We start from the raw sequence: 12235 nt of genomic DNA, 5'->3' as shown, positions 1-12235 counted from the left end.
CTAGGACCCCTCTTATTCAATATTTATATTCTCCCACTAGCTCAGGTTATAACAGAAAATAATATTAGCTACCATAACTATGCGGATGACACACAGCTCTACATTACGATGTCACCAGGTGACTCTGAACCCATCCGATCACTGAATAAATGTTTACAACAGATAAATGTGTGGATGTGCCAAAACTTTCTTCAGCTGAACAGAAACAAAACTGAAGTCATTATTTTTGGACCTAAAGAAGAACAAACTAGAGTCAATGCACAGCTTCAGTTATTACAACTAAAAACTAGCGATCAGGCCTGAAACCTAGGAGTAGTGATGGACTCGGAGTTGAACCTTGCGAGCCACATAAAGACAATTATATTATTGCCTTGTTGCTGAAATGTGCTATACAAATAAAATTTGATTTGATTTTGATTTGATTTGATTTATAATTAAATAATATAAAAATAACAATTACTATTTTCAAACAGTCTCAGACAGTCTTTATGATGGGATTGTTGAGCAGTCCGCTAGCTAGTGGGAAGCAACTATTTCTGAGTCTGGCTGTTCCTCAGCGGATGCTACAAGAGAGTCTCTGATCGGATAAACAGACCATGGAGATGATGGGTGGAATCAGAGAGGATCTGGTTTGCTCTGGCTATGCAGCGATTATGCTCTGGATAGGGAGGAGTGGAGTTCCAATGATCCTCTCCACTGTCTTCACCTCTCGTTGCAGAGATCTTCAGTATGACGCATTGCAGCTTCCAGACCAGATGGAGATACTGCTGGTCAGCAGGTTCTTAATGGCTCCATTGTAGAAGGTGGATAGGATGAGAGGGGGGAGCGAAGCTCGTCTCATTCGTCTCAGAATGTTCAGGCGCTGCTCTGTCGTTGATGAGGAGTGGTGTGTGGTTGGGTCGAGACCTCCTGAAGTCAACAATGATCTCTTTTGTTTTGTCAACGTTCAGGAGCAGTCTTGTGGACTGCACCAGTTCACAAGATGTTGTACCTCTTTTCTGTAGTTCACGTCATTGTTGTCCTGAATGAGTCCCATAATTGTTGTGTCGTCTGCATATTTCATGATGTGGTTGGTGTTAAATCTGGAACGACAGTCGTGGGTCATTAGGATAAACAGCAGGGGGCTCAGGACACAGGCCTGTGGGGAGCCAGTGTTCAAAGAAATTACATTGGAGGTGTTTTTACCCACATGGACTAAGCTCTGTCCGTGAGGAAGTCTAGCAGCCAGTTGCCAGTGGAGAATTGAAGCTCAGGGGGCCCAGTTTGCATATTATTGTATTTAATGCTGAGCTGAAGTCCAAAAACAGCATCTGTACGTGGGTGCTTCTTTTCTCTAGGTGTACCAGGCTCAGATGAAGAGCAGTGGAGATGGCATCTTCAGTCGAGCGATTAGGTTTGTATGCAAACTGGAATGGGTCAAATGATGGAGGCAGTGTAGAGATTATATGACCTTTAACCACTCTCCCGAAGAACTTCATGATGATAGATGTTAATGCAATGGGTCGAAAGTCATTAAGACATGTGATAGTTGTTTTTTTTTTTTAAGTCTTTATTGTCAATTTCACAGGAACAACGAAATTTAAAAAGTGCCATTGGTCATTGCATACGCTTAACAAACTATCTCACAATTTACACACAATGTAAAAAAATAAATAACAAATAGCTGATACACATCATTCAGGATGATTGATGGTTATTTTTGTATTGCATTTAGTTTTGTTATTGCTTTCGGGTAAAAACTGTCTCTAAGACGGTTGGAGACAGTTTTTACCCGAAAGCAATAACAAAACTTAGGTTTCTTGGGTACCGGAATAATAATAGCTGACTTAAGAGGACAATGGCCTGATACAGTGATGTATTGAAGATGCCTGTGAGCACATAGGCTAGCTTGTCTGTACACTCTTTGACCAATAATAAGACTGAGAGTAAAGGAGACAGAAAAAGAGCAAGGCAGGTGTACATACTGACTCAAGGATCAGAGTACTAATATCCTTACTTGTTCACCATGCGACTCAATCATTAAGGTGCTGTGTGTACAGATCACAGTACACTGCTGAAGAGGATGAAGCTATATTTTATTATTCAGTCACAAAATGTGGAACTTCCATCCAAGTGGCACACTTCCACTGGCCTTACCTGAACTGAGAAATGAACAAGTCAGTCAATGAAGTGATTCATTTAAGTTCATGATACATACATGAACGACACACTAGACCCAGAAGTTGTATCCTGTGCATCAGGAAGAAGTCGGATTCAAGCGGTGTGTCTTGGCCTTTCGGGACTTCAAGGTGTTCATGTGACCAGCAAATAAGTTAAAATCATCACAACTGACACTTGGGACAAGATGTTTGTTTTTTCAAATATAGAGCTATGCTTTATGGTCACACATTAATTTGGTCCCAGTTGTCCAAATGTCATTTATCCAGAGGTTTCATGTTTTACATGCAGTTTTGCAGTTCTTCCATATTTTATCTTAAAGTTTTAAATGTCTGTTAAAATAAGTTTAACAGACATTTTCACTTACTCTAACAAGGCGTGTGTGTGGGTTTGTGTATATCTATAGGCCCACAGAGCTGTTCCGTAGCTGTAACATGCAGTCAGACCAAGGTGCCATGAACGACATCAAGCTGTGGTCCAACGGGACGATCAAGATGCCCTTCATGAACATCCCAGTCCTGGACATCAGGAAGTGTCTGCCAGACATGTGGAAGGCGGTGGCCTGCTCTTTGCAGATCAAACCCTGCCACAGCAAATCCAGGGGGAGTGTCATATGCAAGTAGGTCTACTGATCACTACAATATCAAAATCCAAGAGAAAATCCTCAAATGTCATTTATCTTGGAGCAGTTGTTACAAAGTTGCTACAAGACTTTGTAAAAATTAGTTAAGACTGTTAACTATTTAACAGGGGTAAAGCATAAAAAATGACCCAGAATCTTGATTAACTTGAAGAGGAAAAATTGTTCTTATAGGAATGAAGCAAAAGAGCAACTGGAACAAACTTTTAACTTATCTTCCCTCAGTCTTAATGGGGAATATGAGGTTTCTGGCAAATAAAAAGCATAGGACATATGGAGAATCCAAGATTCTTTCCTGGTAAGTTTTAGACCTGGCTGCACAAACAAAGTGGCTGCAAGGACTTGAAGGACACAGATAGGCAGAAACACTATGGCAGAAATCCCACAGCTGTCAGGTATTAACTTCTACTTTGCTGCAGTCTTATGAGGGCTTCTGCCCTCTGCACCAAACAAAAATACCTCAGTATTTTTTTCCATTTGTGCTTACTTGATTTAAAAGTCTTTCTAGTCCACAGTGAACCAGTTTTACTTTGAAAATTATATTCTGTCATTGACAGGGGAGTATTTTACAAACTTGAAATTTTAAGGGGGAATCCTTTATTAATTCAGCTCATTTGAGTCCACTAAAATAGCATTGTTTCACAACGGGTCATCTCAGAAAGGTTTAACCACACCTACATTCTTAACTATGAAACGGTAAATTAAGTTTAGGTCAAAATTCAAATTAGTTCTAAAGCTTTTCTGACGAAGGTTCTCTTTACACAGAGCTGTTTTTCAGTTAAATGGAACATTTACATTTATGTTTCTGGTAGAGGTGCACAATAAATCAGATTGGTGATCGGTGATACTTAAACGTGAAGCCGATCTTATCCACCAATCTTATTTTCGTCAACAGAGGTCTAAATATCAAAGACTGACATCTATTGCTCTGTTATCAGAGAGGTTTGACTGACAGACTGGCCCACCAGGTCATGTCTGCACTGTTACCAACTCAGCCTTTCTTGCTATATTTAGTGACATTTCAGACAAAAAAGTTAGTATCAGCCAAAATCGTAAATTGGCAGATCAGGCTTTTTAAAGATCGTGATCGGCAACAGAAAACTGCAACGGGTGCTCCCCTAATCTTCAGCAATCAGAGATTCTGACACATTGTAATAAAAATGCTTTTTTAATAAAGGTGGGGGAGGGGGGTTGTTTTTGTTTTTGTCTTGTTTTTTGGGTTTTTTTTTTTTGCTTCAGTCATGCATACTTGAAAAAATCCTTGAAAGTCCGGCTACAACCAGGTGGGCTGTCTAAACACTTGCTCATAAAAAGCCCCACCTATTTATCCAAAGCTTCCACCTCATAGAGCACCCTTACCCCTCTCAGATAAGGATGCTTACCAGACTAGTGGCAGCAGCAATTAGAAAACAACTGGTGGTGCTGAGCTATTCATACAAACTACAACTCTCCTCAGAACGGTTGTGAACAGCATCATGGAGGAGCATTGTTCCAATGACGTGTTGAAGGCAGAGTGTTAAAAAGGATAGGAGGTTCTTAAAGAGACAGAAGCCATTTCTAACTCATCAGGAGGCAAAATTTCTTTTAAGTCATGTTTGATATATTTAGCACCTTTGTAATAACTCAAGGTTACATAGTTGTATAAAATGGCACTATGTGGTTGGAAAATACATAATGCTCCCAACTTAAACAATTTGTATATTAGATTTCAGACATCTTGTATTTTCTTTTGACTTTTCTTCTGCTCTCAGGTCAGACTGTGTGGATATTCTGACCAAGTGTGGGGATAAGAAACGCTTTCATGAAGGACAAACCCCAGAGAGGCTCTGTGAGGTGCTGTCTCCCATCGATGACCCTGAACGCTGCATCCCCCTCCACAGATATCTCAGTAAGTAGCAGTTTACAATATTTTATCTTCGAGTGTTTGGAAGGAGCTATTCTTTGCCTTTGTTTTATTAAAGGAGCCTCCTTTAGTCATGAGCATACTGACAAGCTTTAGCCACTTTACCAATCTTTGCTTTCCAGCCAGTTACTGAGAAAGTTCCAGCAATATTTGACTCAATGAATTCATTTAAAATTAAATTTTCATACTGATTGCATTTGTTCTTCAGGAAAAAAATTTATTTGGAATTTTTTCTGTAATGTGATAGTGGCATAGCACAGTCTGTCAGTCATCACTATAATGATATCCTGACATGGAAATGAAGAAGCCATAAGTCCAAATACAGTCATAAGCACCACCTTTAAAGGCAGTAAGTTAAATCATCTACTTTCTGCATAAAACTGTTTTATAAAATGAAACAATTTTTATTTTTTAAACAACCTCTTGGAATTAGTACAGTCAAATAATGTACACCAATATCCACACATAAAGTTTATTTTATGTCTTTATTTGATGTATATGTTGATGTTTAGTAGTTTTTTTGAATAATTAGACATACCCGTTTTGAGTTATTATTTTTGTTGCATTGATGAAGTACTGGTTAAATACATGAGTAACTACACCAATAACATGATCTATATTTAGTTGTTTTTTTGGTTATTGCTGTTAATTTCTCTAAGTTCTGCCTGATCTGTTTAATGTTTCTTTTGAATTGTTAATAGCATAAATAAAAGAGATTGCTTTTGACTTTCTGAGTTCTTTTACAACTTTATTTTTTATGTAATGCATAAACATCTGTCATGTTCCTTTCTACTCTTAATAGTCATCAAGAGTAGAAAGTATCAAAAATCAGATCAAAAATTCCTTTTAATGTTTTAATTGTGCACAAAAAAAGCATGACAAAATGTAAAAACAGCAACTCTTGATGAAACACAGAACTGTGTGATCGTTCGACAGACAGATAGACAGATGGACGGACGGACGGACGGACAGACAGACAGACAGACAGCCAGACAGATAGGAATTTGTAATAATATTCTTCCATCCCACCAGCACCAAGTTCACTGAGCAACACCATAGTGGAGGAGATCATCCATCCATGCAACCCTAATCCATGTCAAAGCAACCACTTATGCCAGGTTAACAGAAAGGGCTGTCTTGATGAAATGAACTGTCAACCATATCTCTGTGTGCCAGGTAGGGGGCGCTGCTGCTGCAGTGTTTGCTAGCTGTTAAGCGTTGTACCTTGGTGTCTTAAGATCTCGGTGTGTTTTAGGTTGTAAAATGGGAGAGGCTTCTGAATTTCTGGTGCAGCAGGACGCTCTCATCCAAGTTCCAACTCGTGATGGAGCTCCCAGTTGCCACGAGATGTGCAGCTGTGGCACCAGTGGGCGCCTGGAAAACTGCGTAGAGATCCCCTGTGTGGAAACAGACAAGAGCTGCGTTGTAGATGGCCAACGAAAGAGTAAGTCGAATGTCTTCTAAAAGACCTCTTATGTCTGATCAAGTACATGTAGGATCAAGTATGACAACAAAATGACCGTATTTGTATAAAACTACCACAGGAGATTTAAAAACATTTCAAATTTGCCCAAAAGGGCAGATTTTTTTTTCTTTCTTCCCCTTTACAATCTGCCGTCAGCAGTCAGCAGTCAATATAACACTGTGAATAAAGACTAGAGACTAGGTATCTCGCTCCAGTCCTCAAGAGTCTATGTCCCACCAGGTGTAGATGTGACTACTCCAACACAGTGTGAAGTGCACAGTTCAGAGACTGAGATCTAGACAAATGTCAGGGAGCAAAATGATCTTTAATACGTCTGCAGAAGGAGAGCAAAAATACACTGCATTAGGTGAAAATCAAAATCTGCTCTAATGATCTTAGAGTTACATAGTTGCTTTATTCACCTCTCTTAGCTAACTGAGGCGGAGATTTAATCTTCAAGGATCAAACAAAGGAAAACAGACAGTTGAAAGTTCAACTTTGTGCACTCATTCACTATCATGTCTACAGGATGCGAAAACTAAACCCTCTTATCTCCATGCAGAGAAGGCCACAGGAAAGACAGCAAGTTCCTAGGCGACCCGTCTGGGAAACTTCAGCAGGCACATCTTGTTTAAATAATTTGTACACCCTCTGCAGCTGCACAGAAAGTCATCTTGACTATGATACAATAACATTACATTTATGTGATACACAAAAGAACACTGTATGATGCAAATAAAACATTTTCTCTTTAAAGAAAAATCTACTTCACAACAGCTAATTCAAAAGGCCCAACTTCCTCCTCAGCAGGTCAAGGTTCTGCAGAGGATCTTCTACTGACAACATGCAGTCTAACTAGGGGAATGGCTTTGTTTATGAGTATATAATGTTAGTTATAAATACATAACCGATGTTCTATACTCATAACAATTAATTTAGCATTTTCACTTTGCTAAATGCTAGAGTAATGAGAGATGGATAGATAAACCCCTGGTAGCAAGATAGTCCATGACAAAGCAGGAGAGACCTCCTCCCACCATCCTTGACCCCCAAGGCACCAGACAGCTGCCTTAGCTGGAACTCAGAAGGACCAGAGGATGGTCCACCAATCTGAGCTAGCTGCAGCAGTCAGTGACAGCACCAATTGTGCAAATATTATTTTATTGAAATGTTTTGTTTTCTGTTTTGTCAAGAAGTTGTTTTCCTTATTTTTATTTTTTTTACTCAATTTAGTTAAATGTTTCTTCATTAGAATTTCTTGACAAAAGTATTTTAACTGGAAGTTCAACAATTTTATGACTTAATTTGTGCATTTTGGAGAAAAGTTGCTGTGTTTATGGTGTACATGTTTCCATCACAACTTTTTTATTTAGATAGGCTTTTAATTCTCCAATGCATGATGGAAATTTTGTGATGGAATATCAGCCAGCTGATATGTCTTCTTTTTGTGAAGAACTTTGGTGACCATTATAGATGAGTGTACAGGGCTACAAGAATAAATTAATTGATTGAATTATTATGCCGCTGTGTAAATTCCCACTCTTATCTATTTTTCTATAACACCATACATTTGCAGGTATTCTTAAACAATAATTTACTGAGAGCTTTTTGACTATCCCCTGATAGAAAGATATTGTGATTATAATGATTACCTTTGTTAATAATTGAATTTACGACGTAATAGTTATCCAAAGCTATTACTGAACAACACCAACGTTTGAACTTTCAAGACTTATCTTGATTAGTGCCAATATGTGGATCCTACTACTGCAGTATTGAATTAAGTTTCATCATGCAGCTATAGCCCCTGAAAAACATTTATTCTGTGTAACTGTAGTATGACTTTGAGCCAGCCCCTTGTCATTTTGAAACATCACTGTAATAACTCTGTCTTCTGTGCGGTACCCTGCTTTTATATGCAAAGTTAGAGGACCAAAAACTTTAAACTACTTTTTTGTGAAATAATGAAGCTTTCAATAAGTCTTTTGTTGCTTGCTCCACCATCAGACCACGGGACGACCTTTAGGACTGACTGCAACACATGTTCCTGCTTCGCTGGAGAAACAATCTGCTCTACCAGGAAATGTCCCACAGAAAGTGTCCATTGGACTTCTAATGGTTGGCATCTTTCATGATTTCACTTGGGTTGGGCAATATTCGACGAGGCTTTCAAATAGATAAACTGTCAGTTGGCCAAATTTCATTGGCTCATGTGTTTATGTGTCCTGATGTGTGAGTTCTAACTCGCTCTCTTCCTCCTTGTCTTTCAGATTTGCCCTGTAACTGCCCATATCGTTTCATCCCAGTGTGTGCTTCCAACGGGCGGACCTATCCCAGTGGATGCGTGGCTCGTTGTATGGGATTCAAAGACCACCAATATGTCTTTGGCCCCTGCCATTCCATTAAACCTTGCTCTGACATAACCTGCCAGAGAAACCAGAGGTGGGTTCAGTAAACAATCAGAACAGATGTTTAGACTCCTTAACACATCGGAAAGCACTTCTATTTTCTAACCTTTTCTGTCCCTCCACCCTCCCTGGACAGACATCTTGGTTGTTATTTCAGGTGGTTTGATTTTGTCTAAGCAGACCCACTGACCCCATTTGATTCACAAACCTTCTGATGTCCCCGGTCTCCTATCTTTAGCCTCCTCACCCTGAAAACAAATGCCCTACAGCTTTCAAAGCTTCCTGTCCTCTACAGATTTGTGGATCTCAGATACCACAGATGAAAAAGGCCTAAACATTAGAAAACATCAGAATGAGACCACCCACTTATTTTTCCCGGGAGTCATTTGAGGGTTTATTTCATGTAAGCTGAAGTGCCATACATTGTAGATAAAACCATTTACAATACATGATAAAACCATGTATTGTAGATAAAACCATGTAGATATAATAATGTATAACATGTCCTTTAACATGTGATTATTATACATTTCCTCCACTTAACCAGAACAAATGGTGTGTGATGTTCCTGTCCCTGGAACCACTGCAGCTGATTTAATGGTGAGGCCTCAGTATTCTAGAGCCAGGTCCAGATTTCTCCCTCTTGTGGGAAGTGGCTTGAGAACCTCTAGCCAGTAGTGATGGCCAAATTAAAAAGTCAACAGAAATTCATAAAAAAATTCAAGTTCTCATTGCCGTGACGCAGTTACACAAAAATCTGTTTTTTGTGTATTGAGCTGGGTTCTCTTCCCAGCTCATTGCTTCACCCAAAGGTTAATTACTCAGTGGTTTATACATTTCTCACCAGTGACATATGTTGTTGAAACTGTGGCAGGCTTGTCACTCAGATAGACATACTTAAAAAAATTAGTAAAATACAATATTGTCACAAACTTTTTGTGAAACTCATGTTTTGTAACAGCAGAGTTAATTAAGTCTTATTTAAGTTATTAAAATTATTTGTAGCCAATCCTGGTAGATCTTGACTGTCAGTGGCTGTTCTCTTTTGTCGTTGACTGATTTGACAATAGATATTTATTTTAGTGTATTCAGAGTGCAATGCTTGTTGGGGCAGACAGTATTTTTTGAGTTTTGATTTGCCTCCTGAAAAACTACAATTGTTAAAAAATTATCTTTTTCTTGGATTTCTATTGGCTCTCTGATCTAATCTCTTATACTTTTACTCCTCAGGCCAGGATTTTAATCTTCTAACAACTTTAGTCTTTTTCAGCTGTGCAAGGCAGATATATCTTTGCATGACAAAGAAATAGTGGGACTTTCAAAAAGGTGAGAATATTGGAAGTGAAGGGGTTAGTTATTTTTATTTAAGAATCTTGTGAGTGATCATCTCAAAGTATTCCCAGATGTCAGATTTTGTCTTCTTGCTGCCTTTATTTCAATCAAGTTTATTTGTGTAGCACATTTCAGCAGCAATGCAGTTTCAAAGTTCTTTACATGATAAAGACACACAAATATAAAGTCATAAAATACACCATAATCAACAATTGAGAAAACCGGTAACAAACATTACATTTTGATGAGTGTCATCATCAAAATTATTGATTTTATACATGAACTATAAAAGGTTTCTTTTATTTTGGCCACTGCTGAAAACAAATACTCCTCTGATGCGCGATCAAATACAATAGGCCATGCCATGAAGCAACACGACTCATCACGCTTTTAGTTTGAAAACCAACACACAAATTGATGCGGTCATGTGACCCATGCAGTATGAGGCATCATTTGATATCAGTCACATGGTTTTCAGCAAGACCCGTCAGAGGCATGGAAGGGCAAAAAAACAGTCAGTGTCAGGATGGAGATTCACTTTAAAGAATGAAAAAAAAACTAAATTTAATTTAGTGTAATCTATTTCTCCTTATTATCAGGCTGCATTTCTTTCTTTAGTCATAGACACAGCAGATGAAGAATGGGTCAAAGATATAGAGACTTTTTATCTTTTATCTTTTCATCATTAATTGAGTCTCACCTCTGCATTTTTTTCTTTGCATAAACTGAGTGTGTTGACTCAAATGTGACTTCTTTTCCTTGAGCTTTTAAAGTAAACAGATCCATCTGTGTCCTTTTTGAACCACTGCCTACCATTTAGAATGAGTTTTAATACGCTTCTGTTGAAGTTTCATTTCTATGGTCATTTTTGGCTTTTCTCTCCAGGGGTCGCCTCAACCAATCATCTACTGTTTGTGTTCTCTATCTAAACATCAACTAACTTCTTGTCCTTGTTTACCACATCCATAATCTTCTTATTGGTCTTCTTCTCTTTCTGTTGGGTGACTCCAAGCTCAGCATCTTTCCTTAGCCTGACTTAATCTCCAACACATCCAAAACCTTCTTATCCATCCTCCTCACTCCCACAGATTTCACCACATCACTCTGTGTAAACCATGGAATACCACTGCTCTCACCACTGTCGCCTGTCAGTACTTCTCCCTTACAACCCCTATGATGCTGCGTGTCCTACTGTTTATATGAATGTTTTTAGCATTCGTCTCCACAGTGATAGCAATAATGGAAGAGACCTTGCATTTATTTTTTAAATACACAAAGAGAAATGATGACAATTTTGGATTCCTTCTTTTTTTTATCAGAAAGCAGTGCTGATTGCTATGAGTTGAATTTGACAAGAAAATGTTAATAAAAAATATTCTCAGACACTGAGAGTATTTTTTTTGTATCCAAAGGCCCCTGTGGAGTGAAAATGGAAGGACACTTAAAAGTTAGCAGAAAAGAATTAACTGATTTGGTTATTAATTAAGTTGATAAAAAATAATTTTGTTAAAGATACAGTATTAGAAAAAATCTTAATTTCAAAACTTTATTAAAAGAACAGAATATATCTATTATGAACTATGATGCAAACCTTAGAACTGAATGTATGTTTTTTTGCTTTATCATGGCTGAAAATGAAGAAATTGTATTTGTGTGCTTCGGTCAGGTGCATCCCGAGGCGGCGTGTTTGTCTGAGCGACTCTTCGGACTGTCCGCAGTATGAGTGCATTGGTCGGCCAACAGTCTGCGACAGAAATAGCATGGAGCCGGCTTGTGACATTGATGGCCGGGTACATCGTAGCCTGTGCCATCTGCAGCAGTCTGGAAAGACTCTGGCCTACATGGGGCACTGCCAGGTAGGAGACACAGGACTGAGGAAGACTCCTGTAGGATTCTTATAGGAAGCAGTTGCAGCATTTACTTTAACAGGCCCTGTAATAGCACAAAGTCCTGATCATCTTCAGAAATGTTATTGTTCTTTTCTTTCACCTTCACAGCTGCTGCTATGATTTTTTTAGAGCTTAGAAAATCTAACCCAAACTCTGTCTTTAGGAGGCCTGCAAGAAGAAAAAAGAAGTGTGTGGTCACAACGGTGAAACGTACAACACGGTGTGTGAGGCCTTCTCTCACCGTGTGGCTGTTGACTACGAGGGTCCCTGTCGTGCCGTAGGGGCTCTGTCGGATTTAGCTCTAGATTCAGTGTGTAGTGAGGTGTCCTGTCCACCGATATCAAGCCCAGGTTGCCACCCCATAATCCCACCTGGTGAGCATAGCAACACCAAGCAGTAGCTAGAAGAGTCCACAAGGGACAGTGTGGCCCCTGATGTTTG

The 12235-nt window shown here is 38.9% G+C and overlaps 1 protein-coding gene across 2 annotated transcripts in view; it reads left to right on the top strand.

The window, feature by feature from the left end:
- reck (reversion-inducing-cysteine-rich protein with kazal motifs) overlaps window positions 1-12235 on the top strand; it is a 43925-nt gene that overhangs the window by 17427 nt on the left and 14263 nt on the right. The window contains exons 11-19 of one of the 2 annotated variants that reach the window (XM_055022774.1): window positions 2564-2776; window positions 4549-4685; window positions 5733-5876; window positions 5956-6144; window positions 8173-8283; window positions 8436-8607; window positions 9834-9899; window positions 11572-11761; window positions 11958-12168. In XM_055022774.1, the coding sequence (XP_054878749.1) occupies window positions 2564-2776; window positions 4549-4685; window positions 5733-5876; window positions 5956-6144; window positions 8173-8283; window positions 8436-8607; window positions 9834-9899; window positions 11572-11761; window positions 11958-12168 (1433 nt within the window). The remainder of the gene's footprint in view (window positions 1-2563; window positions 2777-4548; window positions 4686-5732; window positions 5877-5955; window positions 6145-8172; window positions 8284-8435; window positions 8608-9833; window positions 9900-11571; window positions 11762-11957; window positions 12169-12235) is intronic. The other variant, XM_055022775.1, reaches the window with a different exon arrangement.

Source organism: Poeciliopsis prolifica, unplaced genomic scaffold (genome assembly GCF_027474105.1).
Source record: "Poeciliopsis prolifica strain line A6 unplaced genomic scaffold, Auburn_PproV2 SCAFFOLD090, whole genome shotgun sequence".
NCBI lineage: Eukaryota > Metazoa > Chordata > Actinopteri > Cyprinodontiformes > Poeciliidae > Poeciliopsis > Poeciliopsis prolifica.
Note: the sequence above shows the minus strand (reverse complement) of the source record. Positions and strands in the feature narration are given on the sequence as shown.